Source organism: Drosophila novamexicana, unplaced genomic scaffold (genome assembly GCF_003285875.2).
Source record: "Drosophila novamexicana strain 15010-1031.04,08,12 unplaced genomic scaffold, DnovRS2.1 tig00000024-arrow-pilon, whole genome shotgun sequence".
Lineage (NCBI taxonomy): Eukaryota > Metazoa > Arthropoda > Insecta > Diptera > Drosophilidae > Drosophila > Drosophila novamexicana.
The window spans coordinates 664,967-692,706 of NW_020824768.1; the positions used below are offsets into that span (position 1 = coordinate 664,967).

At 39.6% G+C, this 27,740-nt stretch overlaps 2 protein-coding genes across 3 annotated transcripts in view; both read right to left on the bottom strand.

Annotated features, from left to right (window-relative positions):
• The window catches only part of LOC115771161 (four and a half LIM domains protein 2), a 71,079-nt gene that overhangs the window by 30,900 nt on the left and 12,439 nt on the right, over nt 1-27,740 (bottom strand). Inside the window, exon 2 of one of the 2 annotated variants that reach the window (XM_030716739.1) lies at nt 17,171-17,256. In XM_030716739.1, coding sequence (XP_030572599.1) covers nt 17,171-17,256 — 86 coding nt within the window. Of the gene's footprint in view, nt 1-14,250; nt 14,488-17,170; nt 17,257-27,740 lie in introns of those variants that run through there. The other variant, XM_030716738.1, reaches the window with a different exon arrangement.
• On the bottom strand, nt 25,278-27,402 carry LOC115771163. The gene has a single exon (XM_030716744.1). It carries the CDS (start codon nt 27,221-27,223, stop codon nt 25,676-25,678), a length of 1,548 nt encoding a protein of 515 aa, XP_030572604.1. The 5' UTR covers nt 27,224-27,402; the 3' UTR covers nt 25,278-25,675.

Below are 27,740 nucleotides of genomic sequence, written 5' to 3' on the forward strand. Positions count from 1 at the left end.
AAGTGTCTGCTTCGCACACACACGAATTCCAATTGGATTGCCTGATGTCATCGGGGGCTATGCCAGCGGGGGCGTGGCTGAGCCTAAAAGATTGTCAACGGCCACGAAAGTGTAGCAAAATAACATAAAAAACGAAAAAGATATAAAGTCAAGTACGTAATAATATAAAAAAATAGCTCGTGAGCAAAGGCTATCTCTGTGTAGAGATAAGTCCAATAAGACACTCGTAATTCCAATAAGAGGAAGTGCACTAAGCCAGAGCTGACCTTTTATAGAGTCGAGAGGCAAGCGCCAGGCGCAGCTCACGATGTTTTGACGTCAATGCGGAAAATGCAACAGGTTTGCAAATATCAAACGGAAAAGGGGCCAAGAGGGAGGGGGGCAAACAGAGTGAGAGGGGGGGGGTTGGCTGCGGGTTGTTCGGTTCTGGCTCGGGTAACGCAAACATGGCATAAATTAATTGGAATTATGGCATGATTCATTATTTGCCATGTCTGTTGCCATCGAGAACGAGATCAACTAAAGGTTTCTTTGCGTACGAATAATATTAGAAAAGCCAACCAAAAACTCAGCTCAAACAGAATATTTAGATAAGAATCTAAGAATTGTTTCGAAAAGAAAAAAATAAGCGGACAGATGAGTAAGCACACGAGATTAACTATTTTGTTATCATGCGAAATGTTCTCGAAATCTTTGGAGAGAAAGTTCACGAGAAGCGCAGAGAAAATAGAGCTAGTCGTGGCATTAGACAGGGTATCATAAGGGTCTAATTGATATGGAAAATGTTCCAGGTAAAGATACATTTTTTTGTGAAGTGAGAACCTAAGAAACCAAAAGCCACAGCCTTTATAATTAGCTTATGCCTAAAAGGCATACATTGTCTATAATTAAAATTTGTGCCATATAATTAAATGTGAAGTAGGAATTTTTTAAATTTTTTCTAGCTAAAGATACATTTTTTCAACGAAGTGAGAATTGCAAAGCTTTTGCCACGCGCGAAATAACTAAACCCAAAATTAATTTTCTCAAAGTAAAATTTGTGGCCTAAGATGAGAATTAATAAAAGTAAATTAGAAAATGAATTTTATAATTATTGAGGCGAAAGAAAACTTAATTTTTGTCTAAAAACTAACATTGATATAAGAAATCGACAATATTTTCTAGCCAAAGATACATTTCCTTTGCGAAGTGAAAATTTCAAATATTCATTCTTTTAGAAAAACCCTCAATTATATACAACTTTCTTATTGGATAATGCCTACAAGTCTCCGATATTTTTATATTTTCTATAATTTAAATTTGTGGCATAAGCTGAGATAAAATAAAAGTCAATTTTGCAAAAGAATCTTATACATTTTTCTAGCGACAGATACAAATTTTTGGATGAGTATTTAAAAGCTTAGTTCTTATAAAAAACAAGTAAGAGGTTCTAGTCGGGAGCTTCCGACTAGGGGATACCCTGAACCCTCTTCTTCCAACATCAAATGCATATATATATTCTATTTTCGAAGCTATTTGTCAAGTTTGGTGACTCTAGCTCTTATTATTTACCAAAATTGTCCAAAAAACAGGACATCGATAGCGATTTTTATCGATTGCTTGGAAACGGAGTAAGTTATCGATTATCGGAAACAAACTCGATCTGGGCGGGAACTAGGAGCACCTACATCTAAAATTTCAGTCTCTAGCTCTTAAAGGTTCTGAGATCCTTGCGTTCATATATACGGACGGACGGACGGACGGACGGACATGGCTAAATCGACTCGGCTATTGATGCTGATCCAGAATATATATACTTTATGGGGTTGGAGATGCTTCCTTCCGCCTGTTACATACATTTGCATTTTGCACAAATTCCCATTTTAAATGGGTTCAGGGTATGAAAAGAGCTTCACTTATGCCACAATAGAATACGCTCTTTACAAGACTAGCTAATGCCAAAAGGTCTTCGATATTTATATATTTTCTACAATTAAAATTAGCAAAAGGAAACTCAGAAGCGTCTCAGCAAAGCCAGAGCAAGTCCAAAATTGGCAAAGAATATTGTGAACTTTTAATATCAAAATAGAGCACATTTAGCTGCTTGGCTCTATAAACAGATAACTAAAGCAACTATTGCCATTACCTAGTACCCGACATATATATATATATATGCATGCATGTATATGCATGTAAATAATCAGAGTTTGTGTTCATGAAGTTGTCATTGTTGTGTGTCTAGTTCTCTGCGGGATGCGCAGCCTTATCGCAGAATAAACAATTACTATGCCATTAAAACGTGTTCACGCCAGATTAAGTGCCCCGACATTGGGCAGATGTGCGTTTGCATTCGCGTTTTCAGTCCATATCAGCTGAACGTCAAGCAGGCAAAAAAAAAAAATGCCAGCACAAGAGCAGATTTCATTTAATTGAATTGCGACAGAATCAGAAAAGTTAAATAGCCGCGAGGCTTTTCACAATCAACAGAAACGACTTTAATGGGCGGCAACAAGTGAAAGATACCCCGTAAATGATTTTGAGCAATCGGTTAAAATATATAATTGAACCGAATATAGTAAGATTTATATCTTTAATGCTAAGAGAGCTATGTCTATCTGATTGAAACCCCATTTTACAGTATTTTCAGGCGCAGCCAACTTAACGCACGCATTTAAGCATTCTGTGCTGCCAGATCGCTGCACGCCCCGCACGTATGCAATTATTTGGTGCTGCCAGATCGCTGCACAAGTTGAGAATTACAAAATGTAAACATTACAAGTAATATTAATAAAATTATGCAATATATAAAAAAAGTATGTTTTCTATTGTAATATTTAATTTCCCTCAAATATATAATTGTCTTTTATGAGCGAAAAATTGCCACTCAAAACTAAACTTTGCACTCAAATCCGTTTTCCAAAAGTCTAAACTCTTAAAAGTTTTAATTGCTGGGCAACCAACATAATATTTGATTTCAAATTGAATGCAAGTACTTTAAACAGTTTTTGGGTTTGCTGCCTGGTTTTGCTAATAAAGTTTTAGTTTGCAAAAGAAAAATGTTTAGCCAACATATCAACGAATACAATATGTACACTATTCCGGCGTATGCCTCTTGCCGGGGGGTATAGTATAGCGAAGCGTATGGAAACATGAAGAACACGGCGGCAACAGAAAGCGTAAAAGTCGCTGCCAAAGTTTTGCTGCCAGATAAATGTAATTAAAAGCCAGAAAGTGCTCCACACACACACACACACACACACAAGTAGACGGCGCTTGTTGTTGCCCGCAGAATTTGGCAGTTTTTAGGTTAGGTTAGAACAAGCGGCAGGGTAGTGGAAAGGGGCAAGGGGCAAGGGAAGGGAATCTGGGCAGCCAACAATTACAATTGATAAGCACCAAATTCACTTTCATTTAGATGCGAGCAATTGGAAAACTTTTGGCGACATTTGAGAGAGGGAGCCCCTCCCCCGACCATCCACCCCAGCACAATACCAGGCGACAAGCAATTGCAGTGTACAGAGCTGTCGGTCTGCTGGTCTCTTGCCGCGCTGACCTTCTTCGCCAGCCGGGAGAGCAAAATCCAATTTTCCACTATAATTGAACATGTTGCGCCATAAACAATAAACCATAAACAATAAAAGCGCGCATAAATGTCAACGGCGGAGTGCAACAAATCTCAATTATGAGCTACCAGCTCAGCCGCAAGGTGTGCGAGCGTGTGAGAGAGAGAGAGAGAGCGCGCGAGAGCGAGATGGCGTGCCTGATAGAGTGAGTGCAGTGAGTGACGCGTGCACGCTCGCGCTCTCTTACTCACCCACGCGACGTAAGCGCGCTCTCTTTTCGCTTTCGATTAAATGACTTTTAATGCGATTACGGCAACAACAACAACAACAACAACAACAACGGCAACAATGAGTGCAGTATTCTATGCACTTGAGTGCGGCTACTGTCCCACATAAACTTAACTAAATAAAAGTCGGTTTATAAATGATGCGTGTAGATGGCAGCCACTAATTGAATCAGTGAGCAGCGAACCCAGTGATAACATCGCCCAAGGTAGATAATTAACATATGCTGTGAATGAGGAAGAGCGAAAGAGCGAGTAAGAGAGAGAAGCTGCCCCCCGCTTGGAAGTTGAGCTGCGGCTGTTGTCATGACAGCGCAGCAGAAGCAGCTTCTAGTTTATGACTTGCAGACACACGCACACACACACACACACATTAAAGTTTATATATGTATACATATAAAAAGAATTATTTTCTTTTGCAACTGTTACTTTACTTAAGTGTGCGTGTGTGTGTGTATGTAAATGCCAAATTGCATTGCGCTTTGTGAATTATTACGGCCTTGCATGCACATTACTTTAGCTTTAGCTTTTGCTTCAGCTTTGCGCTCGTCACTCTGCTGGGCCGGAGCGGCGGCGGGGTGGAGGGGTGGAGGGGGGCGATTACGGTTCCGCGAAATCTGGCCACAATGTGTAACACAAAAATAAAGAAGAGGCGCAACAAATGACAAAGCCGGCTGATGCACTTTGATACATATGAGTGCGAGTGTATACGCGTGTATGTGTGCTTATTTTGTGTGTGTGTGTGTGTGTGTGTGTGTGTGTGTGTGTGCCAAAATGTTGGCAAGTCAGTTAAGATCCTCTTAGTTTTTATACCCCTGTCACGAAATGTGCAGGAAATATCTTCGAGCCCATAAAACGAAATATATATGTATATGTACAGTGTAATCCCTAACAAACGAAGCTGCCTTACACGAAACTGTTCCCAGTATTTTAATGCTCTTTTTATATAAATGGAGAGACAATTTGCTTGTTGTGGGAACAACTTTTATGTTCTTCTGAGATATCTGAGAATCTGTCGGGCTTTAACCTGATTAAAACCTTTTTAAAATCTTTTTGCTTATTCTTAATAATATCTTATAAGAATTATGAAACATATAATAGTGGGAATACCTTCTGAATGCCTAACTACTTGATAAATCTTATTAGAATCAAACTAGCATATCATATAGTAACCTCTATCGGAACAATCACTTGAAAATGAAGTAGTGCATGCAAATTTTGACTTTTGGTATACTCCGTATCTTTTATGTGTTTGAAAAGATATTCTATCTTTCACACTTAATTAATTATGCACTTTTTACTTATTTTTAGCTTTTAATTATGTTTAATAGCTATATTTAAGCTTAACGAAATCTGAAACCTCGTTATAAAACACTTTCGAGTTTTAATACAGTTATAAAGTAGCTTTGGGCCATAAAAAGAGGGCTAAAAAGCGCGCTTATCATTTATGAACTAATGAAAAATGTTCATGAAAGTCGTTTTCTTTAAGCCAAAGCCAAAGGAATTCCGCAAAACTTATTTCGTGTGCGCATTCTATAAGAATTATGTCTTTACAACGACCATCTCCTTATCATATAAAAATGTTCGTGCCAAAAATATTTGACTTTTGATCAAATCTGGCTGTCAACGCATTTGTAAATAACAACAACAACAACAAGAACAACAGCAAGAAGAAGAAGAAGCACAGAAATTGCAAGAATTTCTTTGGGTTTTGTTGCTTTATACAACAGATTTTCAGATGTTTATACACATAACGAAACCGCAATTGGATAAATGTAAACAAATATGTCTGGCAGCAGCAATTGGCATTTAGTTTGTGAACATTCGACGGCAACAAAAATATGAGTTGGCCAATTTGTGAATTTGTGAGCTCCTGAACTTGAGCAGCCGTGAAAATGGGCCGCACAGACGTCACAAACAGCATGTTTCAAAATTAATTACATTTATTTTATCTTAATTTCTTGAATTTAAGTTAAAAAAACCCAAAACGAAACACGTTAAATGACGCGCCGAATAGTCGCGCGGTAAACGCGCGCGTTTGCGTAGCGAGTTGAAGGGGCGCTGCGAGAGCGACCAACCGCACCGTTACACAATTCAATCCTAACTGAACTCTGCGTCGGCGTCGTCGTCGTCGTCGTCGTCGCCTGGTCTGGGTCTGGTCTGCTCTGCTGCGCCACGCTGTGTTTGTTGTCGTCGTCGGCGGCGACGCCGAACGACGCCGTCGCAGCCGAAGCGTAGCATAAACGAAGCTCCCACAGAAAAGAAAGCCAAGCGAGAACAACGCATCGTGGGAGACGGCCAAAGAGCATGCCTTGGAGAGAGTGCGAGTGGGAGCGTGGCAGCGGCGCCGGCAGCGAGCAGCGATAATGACACGGCACTTGCCTATGGTGTTGGCTGCTGCTGTTGCTGCTGCTGCTGCTGCTACTGCGTCTGCCTGCAGATGGGGCTGCATTATGTGCTGCAGCCGCAACCGCTTATTAGCAATGCGAATGCGTTAGGGTTTAAATATGCACTGCACCCTTGAAAAATGCCTAAATGTGAGGGTATATTGGTGGCATAGTAATGTTTGTAACAGGCAGTAGGCGACTTTTTTGGCTATATGGGGTATTCATAAGGGAATATATTTTCCTGATCAGCATCAACAGTCGAAACGTTTTGACCAGCTTAATCTATCTATCTATATCTGGTCATAAGCATGAACAAGTCGATCTCAGATGCTTTAAGTTATTTATAATTTGTTGTGCATTTCAAGTTTATTTATATTTATAGATATCTCTTTAAATTTTCCCAAAATCAATAATCGATCATCACTAATCATCAATTATCGATAAACATCTTGCTTTTAATTGAGCATATCTCGTAAATTACGTTAGCTAGGCACACAAAATGTGGAATTAAGCTTCTGGTATGGCACGTGCAGAACATTTATAAATATATTGGATTATCGATCACTCAGTTACCAATAATCGATACTTATCGCTTATCAAATAAGGATTTTTGAACATATCTTGTAGATTATCAGAGCTGGACTCTTATCGCTGGCTCTTCTATGGCACACATCTTCCTCCCCATCGAAATCGATAACTATCGATTAACCGATTATATCGATTTTTGATAAAAAATGATAGACACAAACATAGGAATATAGCTACTTGTATTTACGCAATTTTGTATAGCTTGCCTGGTTACAGGGCATCTGCCAGTCGACCATTCGCTGCTCATGTTCGTTTTCATGGCGATTCTTCATTAACGCGACGCAGAAACGTGTGAGAACCGCGCTGCCAGTTGGCGGCTAATGAGTCAACAGGTAGTGCGCTTGGCTGCCCCAAAGTGGAGTTGAGTGGATCCGAGTTCGAGTTCCAGTTGTGCCACAAATGCTCTCGTTTGGCTAGGCGAGCTGCATTTCGCTGCATGTAGACCAGGCATGTGGCATGCCACGCTTCCGCTGGCAGCAGCTGCTGCTGCTGCCGGAGAAAAGCCGGCCAAGGTCACAGTCACAGTCACAGTCACAGTCACAGTGAGAAGCGGCCAACTGTGGCCACATTTATCACAGTGGCTGCGACAAGTTGCTGGCTTTGATTACCACATGCAACAAATTACGTTTATTTATAAACAAAGTAGCTAAGCGGCCAATTGAAATGTTTTACTTGAAGCGCGGAGGGGGGGCGGAAAGCGGTGGGGTTTAGCCCACATTGTCAGCAGCTATACGAAATCCATAAAGACAACGCAAATGGCCCGTAAAAATATTATGATGCCATTGAATGTGGCCCGAATTGCCGCCCAGTTGCCTTTGCCGCATACCCTAACTGCGTGCGGTATGTGCAACCATGTGATTGTGCTTGCGACAGCGACAGCCAGCCGCATACCCTGTAAGCTGAATGTGGCCGGAAGGGGGCATATCGGAATTGTGAAATATCTATTAAACTATACAAATTCGATGATCTTAAATTTTGAGCAATTGCCTATAGATTGATTATAACTAGATAATTATATAGGGTATATTGTATTTGTGCAAAATCCAAATGTATGTAACAGGCAGAAGGAAGCATCTCCGACCCCATAGAGTATATATATTCTTGATCAGCACCAATAAGAGCTAGAGACTTGATGTAGATGCTCCTAGTTCCCGCGCAGATCCGGTTTGTTTCCGATAATCGATAACTTACTCCGTTTCAAAGCAATCGATAAAAATCGATATCGATATCGTGTTTTTCGGCAATTTTGGTAAATAATAAGAGCTAGAGTCACCAAACTTGACAAATAGCATCTAAAATAGAATATATATATGCATTTGATGTTGGAAGAGGAGGGTTCAGGGTATCCCCTAGTCGGGAGCTCCCGACTAGAACCTCTTGTTTTTATTTAATTATGTGATATTAAGCAAGAAATACCCTACATTTGGGCGCTTTCAGGTGAACTAAATTCGAAAAAGAATTCTAAAGCCGAGTTTTACCAAACAGAAAACCTTATCTTACAAAAACTGATTCTTCCCAAGGAACTATATGATCTAGTAGTTCAATATTGGCTAAGATTATCTTCCTAAAACTATTGAGCCCAGTTTTAGTTAAGATACATTGAATATTAAAAAGTAAATCTTCGAATAGTGCTTCGGTCCGCTTTACTTGACTTCTTGCACACATACAACATATATATTTGTATTCATATTGCTTATAAAAGTATTTAAAAAATGTGTATAGATACAATCACAACGACGTGAAATACACTTATAATGCAACAGGCAGGCTCCAGACACAATATGTATGTCAACTGGGCAAAGAGCTTCCCCTGTTCGCCAATTACGGGAGAAACTTAAAATTTGTACAACTATTCAATTTGGAATGTAAAGGAAACGTTGACTATGTTAAGAATGCGTTCAGGCCCATTTTGCACTGTTGTTATCCAAAATTTCCATTCTTGATAAGACTTGCCTTCTTGACTGGACTCGAAGATCGTATGACTAGACCTCAGCTTTATATTACACTCGGACCGCGCAAGGCCGGGCAATGCCCGCTTGTTATAATAAATGGTATAAAGCAAGCGACGTCATGAACTTGGGACAAATTCTTCGTGATCGTAAGGCGTATTCGCTGGTTACTCGCGGCGCTTCGATGTCTACAAGATTTTCCCGATTTTCTTATCAGCTGGGTTTATGTATATATATATATACATAATCATAAGTTTGTTTGCTCTCGTTAAACCATATAGATAGTCATTAGATTTACTTCTAAGGCTTTTCGATTCATCTTTCTGAGATACAAAGATGATAAAAGATCCACAAAAATAAAATCGAAGTGCAGGTAAAAAACGTTAGACAACCGATTAATTTAACTAATCGATAACGTTGGGGCCTGCGTCCATCGTCATCCCCCATCCCCACTGGCTAAATAACTGAAAAGTTGTTTAAAAACTTAAAACTTAAACTATAGTATTAAAATATATATTAAATAAAAAGAAAATGTTGCTATGTTCAGTCTAATAAAATAAGCCCTAAAATAGCATAGTCAGACTTTTCCACACGGTGGAAAAGGCGTGGAAAATTAAAGCCGCACAAGGCCGGGCAATACCAGCGAATTCATAACACTTTATCGTATGAAATCTAAGAATAATTTATCCATATATCCAAATTTATATATATGTATATATTTAATTTGTATTTCATGCTAGATTCCACATTTTTGCCCCTATAAAGAGTATGCGTGCTTCGGCTTGAATATTATTCATTATGTTTTCTTATATTTTTGCTAGCTCACTTTGCGGCCACTTTGGTAAATTTTGTATATTTGCACAAGAAATATACAAACATGCGGCATGGGTTGGGGTGTTAACGGGGGGTGTGTGGGGGAGGGGGGCGGCGCGGGGGCATGGCAATGAGTGTTGATTGTTTTGGCCAAGTGCTTTCATTCATGGCGTACGCGCCCGAAAAGTCAACAGACCCTCAAGAGTCTCTCTCTCTCTCTCTCTCTGTTTCTATCTATGGCCAATCCCCACACCCCACTGCTCCCCCGCCCCCGCCCTAACCCCCTTTTCTGTGATGAACAACTCATTTCGCAGCTACATCTTGGCCGTGACGCCAGCAAAGGTCGCCCCACCCACCCCCCAGACGCCGCCCACGCCAACCTCCTGCCTGCTGATCATCATCGGCGAAAAGTTAGAGATTCATTGCGTGCTTTTGGCCAAGTGGGCAGGGTGGCAACGGGGGAACGGGGGGAACTGGGGCGTAATTTATGAGATTTTGTTTTAATGCACAAATCGCTGTAAACATAAATGATTAATTGGTCACAATTGGCAAGGGTGAGGGGCCATATATGAGCCATGTCAGCGAGCCAACTACCAACTGCTGCCTGGACGTGTACTTTAGATTGATGATATGACCAGCCCCAAGCCCTGCCCCTCCCACTCTCCCCCTGCCGGAACACTCTTAATTAGAGGCAGGCACCCCTTACAAATTGCATGCATTATGAAGACCTGGCCCAGAAGGTGGCACTGCCACAAACAGCCGCCGCCGTCTCCGGCTTGTCCATCAGCTTGATAAGCAGCTCCATTAAATGGCCCACAAATACATATACATATCCCTATCTAGTTATATATATCAGGTAATATTGTGCGAGTACGTATTCATATTCGATTACGAAATGCAAAACGTGACTTTGGCGACGCAGCTGATTAATTGATGGGGAATGGGGGCTGCTTAAATGGCCAAATGCCGGAAAAAGTTGGCGCTGCATCGCAGAAAAAAATAAGTAAATAAATACATAAATAAATAAAATAGCAACAACAACAAACAATATAATGGCTAAGCAGAAAATGATGATACCAAGCGGCAATAAATATTGCGTGCAAACGCGGATATGGCTTGACTTCAAATGTGATTTAAATTGTGATTCGAAATGTGATTCAAAGTGTGATTAGAAAAGTGATTTCTTCTTTGCTTAACAAAGTCACGACTTCGAAAACCCCAAAAAGTTGATTGAAGTTGATTTGAAATGTTGAAAAGATCCAAGATTATGTTGTATATAAAATTGACTGGGAGACTAAGTTACTAAATAACTGAATGACTGGCTGACAAAATGACCGACTGATTGACTGCCTGAATAACTGATTAACTGATTTACTGATTGACTGACTGACTGAATAACTGACAGGCTGATTGACTGACTAACTGAATAACTGATTGACTGACTCACTGAATGACTGATTGACTGACTCACTGAATGACTGACTGATTGACTGATTGACTGATTTACTGATTGACTGACTGCCTGATGGACTGACTGACTCACTGACTGATTGACTGACTGACTGAATAACTGATTGACCGACACACTTAATGACGGACTGATTGACTGATTGACTGACTGACTGACTGATTAACTGGTTGACTGACTGACTGAATAACTGATTGACTGACTGACTGCCTAATTGACTGATTGACTGACTGACTGATTGACTGACTGCCTGATTGACTGACTGACTGATTGACTGACTGCCTGATTGACTGACTGAATAACTGATTGACTGACTGACTGCCTGATTGACTGACTGCCTGATTGACTGACTGACTGACTAACGAAATAAGCTGCAGAGTACAACTTATCCTGTCTGAAATATTTGTACATATATATCAGGACTGTAGACTGATTTTGATTCAAGCTGAATCCGGAGTTCCAGTTAACTTTATTTACTATAAATCGAAGCCTTAAGCCATAACAGTTGGCCAAGAAAAACAGATGAGCCATAAAAGGTTTTGGATTAATATCAAGCAAATTAAGAGCTATAAAGCATAAATAGCTTGAGCCCAAAATATTATTTGTTTTTATTTAATTTTTATTTTACGGATGTCAACTTTGATGAAAAAACAAATGTAGCGCGCATTTTGTATGGAAATATTTATGACTTGCAATATTTTCAGTAGAACAAGCGCGCAATTATAATTAAAAATGTATTTGTATAGTTGAATTGAAAAGATATGACAAAAGTTTTAAGGCAAAAACTTGTTTCAAGAATGTGGAAAGCTAGGTTTTCATATACAGTTCCTTCAAATAAGATTTGAATATATTGTTAATATTAATATTACAAATACGTGATTTGTTTTAGGCTATATTTCTAACATAAACTCTCCTGGAATTTAACAAATATATATGTCAATGCTTTAACCCTAAGAAAACTATTTTATGGAGGTGCATATAGCCTATATCAATAGATACATACCCTTAGTCCAGAAATTGTGTCAAAAATAATACAAAAAAGTTTTGCAGAATTTTCCTTATTGGAAATAGACTAGAACAAGCAGATGGGCAAAATAAACAATGCCTTTTGGCAATAATATATAATAGATTTAATTTTTGTATTTGTGCCCATTTAACATATTCGCATGCTTTGTTTATATTTTAAATATGCCTCTACGATATTGTCCATAAAAAAAGAAAAATAAAAAGAAAAACATTTAATTCCTAAAATAATGCAGATGGTAAATAAACTTTGGTATATAAACGGCTTTATAAATAGCTCAGTTGGCCAAATTTCTATAGTATTATTCCAGGAGAATTGTAAATATAAGCCAAATACTATTTAAACTGTGGAACTTTTCAAGTTGATGAACCTTGGACTTGGCCGTCCAGCCATTGACCAACTATAGTTGGCTTTTGCACAGATACATATGTATATATATTGCGGCCAGACCAATATGTTTATTACAAAAGCCATCTATCAATAGATCTTACGGACCGTAAATACAGATACAAAGCCGAAACACACAGAGAGAGAGAGAGAGAGAGAGAGAGAGATGTGTGTGAACCTTTGGAAAAAATTCATGTAGGTTCATTTGGTTTGTTTATTTACCTGTCCATGTCTATGATGCATGTGCCTGTCATTTGCCGCTTTTAATTACAGCCGTCTTTTTGGAGAGAGGGGGCGGGGGCGGAGGCGACTGTGTAACATACAGCTGCGTACTTGTAGGCACATTAGATACATGTATCTTGCAGATACATTTGGCACTGCGTCTGAGTCTGTTTTGGGCTGCCATTAAGGCCATTATTTAACATTAGATAATGTGCCTGTACAGGTTGCTGCTACACGACTGCGTGTAGCCTCTAAAAGGTAGCTAATGTTTTTATACATTTTACCTGCCCCGCCCCCTCCATCACCCCTCACATATTTTTGTCTTGATTTGTGAAAACATCACATGTTCAGACAGCGCAATTCTTGTGTTTATTCTAGTTCCAAGTAAAATATCATTTGCCAGCTTTCAGCATGTTTGAACATATTTGCACATATTGCCGTTAAATGTACTATTATGTGTGTTTCTTTTTCGGGTTCTAACTCACGCCTGGTAATTAATTTGCTTCACGAGACGACCGAACTAATTGGGTTTAATGGGGGCACGTCTCTCCGGGCGAAGGCGTTCTCGAGAGTGCGATTACGAAATGGGAAAGCTTTTGGAATTGACCAATACGATTTATTTGACATGTGTTTACATATTGCGTCAGTTTCGTACATTTTCTAACACTAGCTAAACTATAATACTGTAATACGTCCACTAGGATCTATTTAGTGCACACTACATAAGTCAAGCGTGAGTTTGCTACATTTTGCAACACTACCTAAACAATAACTTTACAATACGCCCTCTAGAATCTAATTAATGCACTCTCCATACGATGTAGTACAGTTTAGTACATTTTCCAGCACTAACATTCGATTTATTTGACATGCGTTGGCAGATTAAGTCAGTGTAGCACATTTTCCAACACTAACAGCTCTAAAACTCTGCAATGAGCTCTCTAAAACCTATTCTAAGCACCCTCAATACGAATTACTTGACATGCAGTTACTGAATGCCTCAATTAAGCACGCTTTCCAACACTAACACAACTAGAAATCTATCATGCGCTTACCAGGAACTATTTGATAACCTTGAAGCTTCAATAGTACATTTTCGACACCCTCCAAATGAATAATATCACCAATAAACATGAAATAAAGAAGAAATGAGTGCGAAATGATGCAAAACATGCGCCAAAGCATCAACCAAAATCAAAGCAAAATTTATTTTCAATCTTTCATGTTTTTCGCCACCCTTTTCGACGATTGCCAAAAGATTGATGATCAATTAAAATACTTTTCGAATTGGCAGCAAAATTCATTCGCTCATAATTATCGGACAATAACTCATATATTGCGCCCGTGGCCGCAGTTTATACGCTGCCCATTAGCCATAGTTGGATTGGCGATTAGCGATTCGGGAACGTGAAAACATTCGCAATTATCATTAACGATATATGGAATTAATTTACAGCTTACAGAAAAGAAGAACAAGAAAACTTGTCGCAGACCAGTTACGTGATTTGTGGCCGAATTATAGAAATGTTCAAAAATTGCTTTTGACAGCTCACGAGCTGATGCGATGAATATCGTTAAGCACTTACCGCTCGGTCGACTGTTTGTCATCGCTGCCGCCAGGTGTCGTCAGTGCTAACGTCAGAGCGGCAGACTTCTTGCGTCTGATGGCCATGTGACGTTCGCGTGTCGGAAACTTTGGCTGTTTCTTGACCAACACTGGCTGCACCTCGAGCACATCACGTGACGCGCGCTGCATTTTCAACTGCATCTTGCGAAAACTTTAGTTGTTTCTTATTTTGTTACTGCTGCTGCTGTGTAAAGAGCGCGACAACAACTGAGCTCGCGAGTTTAAAATGTAAACAATGACAGCAGTTGACAGCTATCTATAGCGGCCATATATAATGCGTGTGACAGATACTGATAAGCCCAGCACACACACACACACACACGCACACAATTGCTCTCTCACTTGCATTGACGTCCGACTGCGAGAGAGAGAGAGCGCGCGAGAGCGCGAGTTGAATATGGAGCGCGTGTAGCCAAAAGCGGCTCTCGATCGCGCGCTCTGCCTGTTTTCGATTATCGAAATTCGAGTTGAAGTTGAGTTGAGTTTCGTTTCGTTTCGTTTTGGTTAATTTTATCCACCTGCAGCCGCCAATTAGCAGCAGCTCATTAACTAACTTTGGCAATACGCCGACTGATCGCGTGGGCAACGCACAAGTGCTGCAAAACAACTAAAAACTAAAACTAAGCCTGGAATTGAGCGTGAGTCAAAGCGAGGCGTCTGTAGGCGGCAGAAGAGCGGCAGAGGCGCGTCAGCGCGGCTGCGAAAACTCAAAAGCTAAGCACGAAGCGCCGTTAGACAACGTCGGCTGCATGAAATAAAAAGCTTAATAGGCCAAGTATAAGCACGAAGTCGTCTGTCTGTCAATTCGTCACTCCGTTGTGCTCGCAGTTTTGCAATTCAATGTCAGCCTCGGCTCCGTTCATTGCTCAAGCTCAGGCCCTTACTAAAGAAAACTACAACAAAAACTGCAAACATGGCCTTTTAACTTGAACTTAAGCTGAACCCCAAAGCTCAGCGCAATTGCAACAATTCAATGGAAGCGCCGACGCGAGGTTCAGCTTTTATTGGCGCAATCGGAATCAATTTAAGGCCCAAGCTTTTAGAGAGCAACGAGAGCAATTGTGCGAAGCAAAGTAAACAAGAAGAAGCAAGTCAAGGTCTGCGCAAGCACTTTAATTACCGTTGCAGCAACCGAAACGACCAATCGGTGCAGACGTTGTGCCTGGAGGGGGGCGAATGAACGATCGCACTCAGCGTCAGGTTATCATGCAACGCCCCCTATGAGCATTTGCAAGCAACACAAAACAAAAACAACACTGTTTTTGTCACGCAGAGTTTATTATGGAAAGATGGCGCCAATATTTAAATGGGAAGATATTGAGCTATTCTCTTGAGCTGAGGAGGACAAAGAGAATTAAGAAGAACTAAGGGGAAGAATTTTTAATATCTTTTCGTAAATCAGAAATCTTTTGTCACTCACAAATTAAATTTTATATTTATTCAAAAAGATTCGCTGAATATTTTTTAGGAATCTCAAGACGTTTTTGGGCGCTGACAACTTAATTTTTATATATGTAAATTTTTAAGGATTTTTCTATTTAATTTCCAGCAATGTGTTAACAATTTTATTCAGCCCAATTTCAGCGACTTAATTAACGTTCAACAAAATAATTATAAAATGCCGCAGCATTTATTTGTCAGGCTATTCACATGATTATATATATATATTTTGAATTTTTTTCAATTATAATTTATGCCCAATGTTTTTTTTTACCATTAAAGTCAAACAGAGCGCTATAAAAAACAAGGCACAATAAAACAAAAAAAAGAAAACAAAAACAATTGAATTATAGCAATTCACACACACACACACACGCGCGCGCGTACACATGCACACACACACACACACGCACGCATGCAAATCGAGTGGAGCAAAAAAACGCGCATACGCCCCGCATATCTAGCAGAAGTTGCGCTTACGTCTGCCCCTGCCCCTCCCCCTTGCCTTGTGCTGCGCAATTGGCGCACGGCCAGCGTCAAAATGAAAATGCCAACAACAACAACAACAACAAAAAGCCGCAGTTAGACAAAAGGCAAACGCAACCGACAGACAAACTAATTTTACAAATTAATAGCGTAATTTGAATTTGCGGCCTGCGCCCGGTTTGACCGTTAAGTGCTTTTCCCAATTGGCAAAGCGACGCCCGTTTCCATTTCCAATTGGACTTTTGCATTTGCCTTCTCATTTGCATTTGTGCATATTTATTTACGCACTGCAATTAAATGCGCTTTAAATGACGCATTAAACATAAATAAATGCCAATTAATTAATCACATTTAAATGTATTTTTGGCCCAAAAAATGTGCCCGCCTTTGGTTTTTGCGGTTGAAATTTAACGGTTTGTTTTTATTTTCATATTTTATGTTCGAAATATTTGGCAAACGTTTTATCGCTGGCAGACATTTTCCTGCCGTTTTTCTTGGCAACGTTGACGCATTATTTATTAATCCCAGCAGAGCTCAGCCGTTGGTGGGCGGGGCTAACTGGGGGAGGGGCGTTGTTAGCGGAAATGCGCTAAAATTATATTGATTTGATCGAAATTGCGGTTAGCGTAGATTGAGTAACAAGTGCACGCCACCTGGCGGCAGTTTAACAAAGCAAGCGCGCACAAAGCTTCTGATAAGCTTTTACAGTACGTGACGGAATATTGTGCCAGCTGCATTGAAAGCAATTGGAATTCGTCTTTTTTATGTTTAAAAATGTGTAATAAATAAATTAAATAAATTTGAATAGCAAATAAATTTATAAAACTGATTTTACGCAAATTGTACAAAAAAAATGAGTTTAGTTGGATATTTCTGCCTTGTATCGCCGATATTTCATGCTTAATCCCCAGACACAACTTAAAGTAATACTCTATATTTTATCTGGAACTCACCTCCAATCGTGTGCCGCAAAACCGGGGCATTCTGTTTTGCATTGCTCGCAGCGCACGCCGTCGTCCACCTCGCGTATGATGACACCCTGGAAATAGACATTTTTTAATTGGATAATTAAGTAAATGCAATAGAAACTTTATGAATTATAGTTAGATAATGCTGATAAGCGTGCTACTTAAAAATAATATATTAGATAATTGACGAACAAAATACACACGACTCTTAATACAGGGTATAAGTTACGCTAATTTGCAATTGACGGAATTTGTTTTAATTGCGGCAGATAATTCAGATAATATATGTATATATATATTTTGTTAGAAATATCGTGCATTTACAGAGGAAAAGATATATATGTATAATATGTGTACAGGGTATGCTCTAGTTGCTCTCGTTTATAGTTATTTATTTATTTATAATCTTATATATTTTGCAAGATTTTTTCGATTCCCAAAAAGGCACAAATACTTACAGAAGTACGACTAGGGCATACCCTGCACAAGTTTGAATGCCAAATGGAAGCGACTATCAATGAAACAGTTGAGGAACTGAATAACACGCAGGCACGACTAGGATATACCCTATAAAAAGCGGACTAACAGCTAGAGAAGCAATTATGACAGCACAATTTAAAGAACTACAAGGAAAACAATTAAAATTCAGTAATATTTTGCAACTATTATTGAATCTTAATTCAAGTGTAAAAATACTTGTTATAAGTATTTTAAACTTAAGCCAAACACTTGAATTAAGCATAAGAAATAGATAAGCAAATTAAGTTCTAATAAATTTCTAAATTAAATATTTACTTAAAAAAATAATCTTAAATAAAGCTTGGCAATTGCGAACTTAAGCAAATTTCTTCATCATTAAAAGACAAAAATTCATGGCGATTTGTGCCCAACTTAAAGCCCCGCGTACTCTTCGTACATAGTTTACAGGGTATTGCCGTGCTAAGTACAATTTACGATTGCACAACTTAATTTGTATTTTGCCCATTTTCGCTCCATTGCGCCCCTCCTCTCCTCCCCCCTCTCCAGCCCACCAACTGTGGCGTGGAATTGCATGGCCAAGGGCCAGAGAAATTTGAATCCGTGGCCGTAATCGTGCCCATTGCCAGAGAGGTCAACAGTCAGAGAAAGAGGCTTAGCACAGTCAAATTGCTGCAGTTGGCAGCTGCTGCTGCTTCTTCTTCCTCTTCTGCTGCTGCTGCTGACGCTATTTCTGCTTCTTCTTCTGCTCCTGCTGCTGCTGCGGCTGCTGCGGCTGCTGCTGCTGTTGTTGCAAGCAGCAACACTTGTTCCAAAATTACACTCAAATATATGTAAAACCAGCATAAAAAGAAACAAATGAGCTGGCTGAGTAGCACATGTACGACTAGCAGATACCCTACAACTAGCTGGTATTGTTTGCCTTGCTTACATTTCTAAAAAAAATCATTCTGGTATAATTTTGTGTTATCTGAATGTTATCAATATATATAATCTACAGATATTCATTATGGCGGCCAAATGTCTGAATATACAAAAGCACACGGCAATACCCTAGAAAGTAAATGTTTTTTTTTTTTCAATTTTAGTGAGAAAGGGGCGAGCTTCATAAAGATTGAAATATTACGGAGTTTGCTGTCTCTAATTCTTATAATTTCCGAGATATGCTTAGAAAACCGAAACAGAAAATCGATATTTATCGATTTTGGCAAAACAAAATGGTTTTCTGGAATAGAAACAAGTTTAATCAGAATGTTAAATAGGAGAACATTTCATTCAAGTACGGTAAAGCCAGCTTCTAGCTGTCACACAAATTTCCTCCGAATCATTATACCCTTGTGTACATAGGGCTACAGGGTATCGAAAAATAAACAACAACTTGGCACGTTTCCACTGCAATTCTGGCCATGTTTCTTTGTCTTAATGTGTGTTATTTGGTGTGTGTTGTGTGTGTGTGTGTTTGTGTGTGTGTAGATGTTGTGTGTGTTATCTTATGTGGTGTGTGTTTGAGCTTGTTTGAATGCAGCTGCAGCAAATATTTGCAGGCTTTTTAGTAATTTTCTTCTTTTTGTTTTATTTTGATTTTCAACTGCAAAAGTTGACTTTTCAGTGCACAGCATTAATATGTAGGCTGCGGCAGAGCTTTGTCCTTTGAGTGGCGCCTCACAATGTGTGTCTGTGTGTGTGTGTGTGTGCGAGTGTGTGAGTGTTTGCCCTTTTTGGCGGCAGTCCATTGGGGCAACTAGTCGAACGTATCCAATGCTGCCGCAATAATTGTGACACGCCGCGCTGAAAATCGATGCTGACCCAGTTCGTTGGCAACCCTACACACATATATATATATATATATATGTGGCTGAAGGGTACAACCCTGGCCTGAGAGGCCCGACGACAATGGCGTGCAGCAAACATTCAAACTGACGGATGTGGCATTAAGTTGCAAGTTGACGGCTTAAGTGCGCAAATGTTTGACTGCCACTTAAGCGGAGCTGCCACTCCCATTCCCCCCCCCCCCCCCCCCCCCCCCTCTTGGCATACCCTAATGGCTACCCAAATCCCCACAGATTAATGATCTGCCAATTAAACACATGTCACGCCAACATATAGCCCATCATACCCAATCACAGCCGCTCGTTCGGCGACAAATGAGTTCTTGCCACATTTAAGAACGGCGAAAGTTTTCCAATTTGCCAAAGAAATAAAAAAAAAACGCTCAAAGATTTACATATTCGCACAGCTGACAGTTGACAAATTTGGCGCTGAGTTCGGCTGAAACCATATATAGGAAACGCCCCAAACGTAAAGTTCCATTAATATTTATAGCGAATAAATGATAATTTCTGAGGTCCAGAGAAACTTAAGCTGACTCTTGCATAGAAAATGAAGCACAAATAATAAGTTATTTAAAAAGATGTGCAAATCTTATATGCGGCTGATAAATAATGGTAGAGGGAATGCCACTAATTTTATAATTATATTGTAATTCTGTTCTAAGTCTGAACTGTGAGAGCTAAGAATAATTCTCAGGCAAGTTTAGGCCACAATAAGTACCTATAACACATTTAACTGATCTAAAATACATATGGAATATCCCTAATGTTATCGATTAATAATTGCTCACAATCGACTTGAAGTTGGCTGCGCTGTTTCGATAAACTTATCGTTATATCGTTCTGTTCAAACGCAAATAAAGAAAAACTTTCCGTTCGAGCGAAAATCTATTGACAAAAATAAATTAAATATATGTTTACGCTCAACAACATATAGATATATCATTTTTTGTTTTTGCAGCTCCATGCAGAATGATGTCATGCTCCAAAGTCTACCCAAAACAATAAACCCAATTCTGAATGTAAAATACTGGCCAAAATAACGCTGGGAAACTATGTGGAAATTGCCATTTGAAGTGTCGTGTAACTCGCATGCAAACTAAATAGGCTAATTCGACAGAATGAGAACTAGTTCGGCCCACACACACACACGCACACACAGTGAGTGTGTGGGCAGCGCCCGCGCACTTGCTTTTTAGTTCTGGGCAAACAAATTTAAACATTTGTATCTGCGTCTACAAATGTAGCTCTGAGCGATCAGCTCAGTCAACTTTGAGCAACGATTTTTTGAAGCTATGACGCGATGCAAGTGTTGACTGTTTGTCTACAAAAAAATGAGTCCGTAGGTCGACGACAACAACAACAACAACAACAACGACAACAACTTAAAAACCGGCTCCGATTTACTTGGAAAGCAATCTACGTATGAGCCACATATCGTAAAAAGCAGCAGAACAACAGAATCTCAGAGCCCCAAAAGTATTTGTTTATTGCAAAATACAAAATACACACAAACACAAACACGCACAACAATTAAAGAGCAACAGTAAAAGGAAAGACGAGAGGAATAAACAAAAAGAACAGCTTACTTTAAGTACAAAATTAACAATTTTACAGAAGCGCCGAATTTCGCTGAAAATTGTTTGCTGCTTTGTTTTTTGATACCCTATAAAAATGGTGAGTAAAGGAGGAGGCTGCAGGCGACAACTACAAGTACATTCGAATTGTCGATCAGCAACAACATTCCAATCGATCTAATCTGTTCGTGTGATTCGACAGGCAAATCTAGGGTATATTTAAGCTAAATGCTTTTATTACATACATGCATGCATGCATACATGCAGACATGCAGACATACAGTCATGCATGCATGTATGCATACATGCATAAATATATACATACATAAATGCTTTTATTACATACATGCATGCATGCATACAAACAGACATGCATGCATGCATACATATGTATGTACATACATACATACATACATACATACATACATACGTATACACACATACGTATACATACATACTTTCACACATCTACATACATATCTACATACCCGCTCCACCTCCTCCGCCACCGCCACATGCTGCTCCTCCACAGGCCCTTGGAGGCAACGTTTCCTGCCTTGTTGATTTCCAGCAAGGCCTACTTGAATTCTTGAGAATCGAGGAGGAGAGCACTTAGTAGAAATTCTTTGGTCTGAGTCTGGTATTAGAAAACAAACCTGCATGCATACTTATAGACATAAATACATACACACATGCATACATACACTTACACACACACACATACACACACATACATACAGACAGGCACACACACACACACACAGTTATATGCCTTGTATTATTATATACTTTTTTCCATCTAAGCTCACAATTAAAGGTTTCATATATAATCCATACTTGATTTATTGCCAGTAAATGTATATTAGGGCAGCTGAAATTTGGTTACAGGGTAACACGCAGTCGTGACGTCTCCTCTAATGCAATCAGTTGGCTCAGTTGACTTTATGTTTGGTAGCTTGTCAAATTTTGCATTAATTAACACTTTTTGGTTTGGGCTCTGATGATTTTCAGCGTTTAACCTGTTTGCAGATGGGCCAAGCAAGGCTACGACTCCAAAGTTTACATTACATTTATTTTTCACAGTCTAGTTAAGATGGCACAAAGCTAACCAAATGCGTTTCCAGCCTAACCGAAAACAAACCAAATAGCAACAAACTTGGGCGTACTTTTAAGTAGCTCAAGATCATGCGTAGATCAGCGACTAACTAAAGCAGTTGTTGCTGCTTTAGTTGCTTTTTTAGTTGCTTTTTTAGTTGCTATTGCCATGCTAAGTTGGCGACTTATCTGGCCTAAGCTCAATGCGAATAGTCAAAGCAACTAACAACGACCCCGTTGTGACTACATTAGAAAGTGTTATAAATAGTCGAAGCTCAAGTTTCAGGTTGATGATATTAGAGCAGAGATTTGTTAATTAGTAAGCTTACTAGTTAAGATATCGATAGAGATAGAGGGAGATAGCGAGAGAGAGGGAGAGAGATGTCGAGAACTAGGGAGAAAGGCAAAGTATATTTTGGAGACTATCGACTCTTCTCTAAAACATAACTAATTGAGGAAACATTGAAGAAAGTGGAATCATTTCTAAATGATTTAAAAACCATTTGTATACATACAATCGTGATTACTATTATTAAGTTAAATTATTGTTATTATGATTGTTTTTATTATTATTTCTTTTAATATAATAATTATTATTATTTTTATTATCATATATTTGTTAATTCGCTCGAGATCCGAGTCTTTATTCATATAATAATAATATTCATTATTCATTCATTATTCATTATTCTTTCATTATTCATTATTTGGTATTTATTACTGTTATTATTTTTAATAATATATTATCCATTTAATATTTTTTTATTATTATTATTACTTTAGATGATATTCTAAGATTCCTAAGACCGTTTCAGTTTTTGAACGTCTTGTTCCCAGGCATCTCAGATATGCAGGTTATTTCCTAAGTTCAATTTCTTGATCTTGGCGCAACATATCGTATTACTGCATATTCAAATAAACAAATGTTTATAAAATTCAACGAAAACCTTTTTGGCTAAACTCGTCGAGAGTTGCGGCAGCAAAGATGGCTTATTCAAAACAAACAAAATGATGTGGGTGCAAAAAACAAAAAGAAATAGAAGCAATTTGACAGCAAACCTCAATTCGAATACATTAATAATAATTCAGCGGAAGGTGTTAGTTCAATTACCTTTAACTCTTTCGACATATAAACAGCTCAGATTCTCAGAACAAAAGGCAATTATCCATTTATATAATTAAATGTAATTGAGAAACTCTCGCAAGAAGCTTTAATAAGAAACTACTTTCAAAAACTTTGAAAAAAATATATATATAAATATTGATAATATATAATAATAAATAATATATAATAAAAAAATAATAATAATAATAAAGAATAACAAATAATAAAATATAAATAATAAGTACGTAATAAACAAAATATAATAAATAAAAAATTGTAAATAATAAATAATGATCGATGAGTAATGAGTAATAAATAATAAGTAATAAATAATGAATAAGAAGTAATAATATTTATGGAATACCTCTAATGCAGTTGGTATAAGAACAGCTTGCAGTTGTATGTAAATAGTCAGAGAGCTTTATATTCAAGGAATATTTTATAAAAATCAAATAATGCATTATAAAATGAAATGCTCAAGCCCACTTACTATGCGAAAAACCCAACGTGCAACAATATAATCGCATAATGAATATGATTCATTTTGATCTACTCGAACACATATTTGGCTTAAATCATTTATGCCCTCATGCATATGTATATATAATATGTGTATAAAGATATCCGTATATCGTTTTTTTTTTCACAACTCAAAAAGGTGCTCGAACAAATCAACTGGTTGTTGACGTCATTTTTTGTTTATACATCATATATATATATATATATCTGCGGGGGAATGTATGCCGTTAAGCGTAGTATTCTGAACATCCAAATAGGGCCATAATAAGCGCATCTGCTTTCTAACTAACCCCCCCGTGAATCAAAATATGGTCGCAACTAAATCGAATGCTCGTCACGTAACGCTCAGACATTGTCATGCACAGTTAGTCATACGAGGGACACGAAAACCCGTACACGGAGTTAATATTGACCAAAATAAAGAATAAACAAAAACTTAAAAGAAAAATAAAAGTCATAATAAAAAAAAAAAAAACTTAAAGTAAAGTATGGTAAATTTTCGAGATTTTTAAAACAAATACCACGAACGCAGACATAATTAACACCTCAATAAAAATGTCTTGTATATATAGCTGCCCATATCTGAATGAATGTATTTTTGCAGTTTTTAATTTTCTTCTCAATGAAGCCGCATACAACATTTAAGGAGTTGATTGGGAAAGATTTTGTTAGCCCAATAAATGTTAATTATCAATTTACACAACACAACTTGGATTTGTTTTTACTCTTATTGCTTGTTTGTAAACAATTCCCATTGTTAAATTAATCTTCATTTTTTTACAGACATTAACAACAACAACAACAAAACGTACAAACACAAGAAATTTTCGGGTACTTTGGACATTTCTCAATTGTTAGCACAATTTGTAAATAAAAATGGGTAAATAAATAATATTCGCTTCGAATGACGCAAATTGTCGCCTGCCTCATGATCTCCACGGGGAGTTTTGGCTAGAGATGAGCGCGTGGCGATAGTTATTTAGGTGTGCCAAGAGCATGACATTTTCAGCAGACTTTTCAGGCTAAACTTGGTTTTGAATAGTTGAATATGGCCTGCGAACGCACAACATTCGCATTTTTTTCAGCTTGGTTTTTAGAAGAAGAATATAGCCTTAAAAGTAAGTAAATTTTGACTTGAATCAAGTGCAAAACCTCTTAAAGTCTAGCCCAGTTCCAAGTTTTTTTGAAAATGCAAACAAAGTTCTTACTTTACAGCCCGTATACAAAACTGAATCTTAAGAAAAAGTGTGCTTCATTAATAATTTTTATAATTATATATGCAAATTATAAAAATTATATTATAAGAGTATTATTATAATATAAGAAGTCTTGAATTAAGCACAATTTATTTGTAAAAATATTTTGTCAATTTAAGAAGAAGGAAAGTCAATAAGAATGTCTCTAAAACCATTTAACATAAGGTTTCAGGCTTATTTCAAGTATGCAAAATTTTTTTTATAAGTAAATTGTGCTTAATTTAAGACTTTTCTTCGTAATGATGTAAAATATTTCAGAATAAGCACAGTTTATGCTTAACTAAGAATATTTGAGAACGAGAATTGATGTTAATATTTTTTCTAGCAGCTTGACGAATGTTCGAGCCCTGAATTCCGGGCACGACGCTTCGTCCACTGCGCTTTGAATTTTAAACAGCATTTTTATCTTTTTACTCCTTTATATATGGAATAACAACATGAAACACATAAAATGTGATATTTATTTTTTATAATTTAAGATTCATTCATTAAATTAATGTTTTTATTATTTAAAATTTAGTTTGTGTTTCGTTTTGTGTGTGTTTAACTCGTAAACACGTCTCGTTTCGTGCTCGTGTTCGTGTCACGCGCTCAGCTCTAGCTGATTGTATTTGATCAGTCGTGTGTTCGATCTATCGCCATGGAATCTTGATCGGCGAGCGATTGCGTCGCGGCGCGGGGGCGTGTACGTGAACGGCTCTGGACGTCGGCTGCTCGCGACGCCCCCAATTGGTGCTGGTAACGCCCACACCGCCGGCAGAACTCTGACGCGACGTGGTCAACGGCTTCGCCGCGGGCACAGGTGCATTATAATGGCCGCCAAAGTAGGTGGAGGCGGGCGACTGCTGCAGCTGCTGCTGTCGACTGCTCGGCTTGCTGCCGTACAGCTGTACGCGGGTGGGTGCACGTCCTCGGGCGGGCGCCGGCGACAATTTGGCCTGCTCGCTGCCAATCTGCACGAGCGTCTGATAGCGACCGCTGCTGCGTTGCTGCTGCTGCTGCTGTGGCTGCTGTGCCACGCCCATATGCCGCGTGGGCGAATGCTGACTCGGACTGCGATACCATTTGCCCGCCGGCGGCGCCTGGCGCGCCACGCTGCTGGCCAAGAGCCGCTGCGCATAGTACTCCGTTGTGGGCATGGGCTTGGCCACGCCCACCGGCACCAGGCGGCCCGGCGAGTGCGGCAATATGGAGTTCTTGATCTCGATGCGTATGGCAGACGCGGGCGTCGGCGGCGTCGGTGAAGGCGACATGTGCCGCAGCGTGGGCTGCGCCACGCGAAATGTCTCGTTGCGCTTGACGGGCGAGCGGGTGGCGGAGCGCGAGGGTCTGTCGCGCAGCGGCGAGCGCGACTGCGGCCGATAGTTGTCATTCTCGAAAACAAGAAAATCGGGTCGATTCTCCTTGGATTCCCAACGATGGCCGGCTGCTGATTGCTGCGCTGCAGCCGGCGGCGCGGGCACCTTCACAAACCAGGCGGGATTATGCGGCGTCTCCTTCTGCTGCTGCAGCAAGCGATCCCTGAAGGATTTCCGAAAGCTGTTCAGTGTGACCGTCTTGTACTTGTCGCGCTCATCCTCCTCGAGCAGATCATCCTTCGAGTGCGTCTTCAGCTGCTCCAGCTGCTCGCGCAGATGTGTTGGCGTCTTGCTCTTGCGATAGGTGCTGCTGTCGAAGCTGCCGCTGGACGTGGAGCCGAGGCTGGGCTGCCGCTGCATGCCATCCGACGATTGTCTGGACTTCTGACTGCCCTGTTCGTAGAGGAAATTGAATGGATCCGTGTGCGCATCGTAGTCGAGCATGCGATCCCCATCGCTGCGCCATTTGTAGTACGTATTCGTGGCCGTATCGCTGGGATGATGCTCATAGCTGGCCACCTCCTCCGGCGAGGGCGGCTTCTTGCGCTTGGTAAATGTGCTGAATTTGCTGAACACCTTCGATTTCTTGGACTTCTTCTCCAGCGTGCTGCTGTTGGACTCGGCGCCGCGCTGCTGCTCCTCATCGGAGCCGTTCAGTATGAAGGTATCGCCGCGCTGCAGCGTCGAGCTGGTTGTGGAATCCCGTCGAGAACTGATCACGCTCGCTGGCCGGGAGCTGCCGCTGCGCACGGGCGTTGTGTCGCGCGACGAGCTCTTTCTGGACGAGGCCAGCGACGAGCGTATGTTGCGAAAAATTGACATCGCCTTAACCTTGAGGCCGCCGGCGAGAGAGAGAGCGAGAGAGAGAGAGAGAGAGGGGGAGACTTGCCCCTCCGTCGCGTGCAAAGTCTAAAAGTCGCGTTGCGGTTCGTTCGTTTGCAAGTCTTGAGATCTCGGCTTAAATTACGCGTCTGACTCGGCCAACTGTCACGGCACAACTGAGCAAGTTGGGCCCATTGAGCGTCGCATTAACTTCAGCTATTACCCGGATCACTAGAATTTCTGCGCCGCTCGGCATTTATTTTTAACGTTCGTTTGCTCGTTCGTTTGCTTTTATTTATATATTTTTTGCTCTTTTGTTTTGACCAATTTGGCGTATACTTAATATCATTAACGTGTTTGTTGTTATGGCCATATTTTGTGTCGATTAGCAGCTGTTTGCGCGGGCGTTACAGGGCCAAAAACTGGTTTGCGCCCAAAATCTGGGCTTGAATTTCGTTTCATAATTCATGCAACAGAAAGCGCTCTAATTAGCGATCGGCTGTGTGGCATCAACAGC

Excerpts from the sequence above, each read along its gene's own strand:
- LOC115771163 (XM_030716744.1), bottom strand. The coding sequence starts at position 27,223 with ATGTCAATTTTTCGCAACATACGCTCGTCGCTGGCCTCGTCCAGAAAG.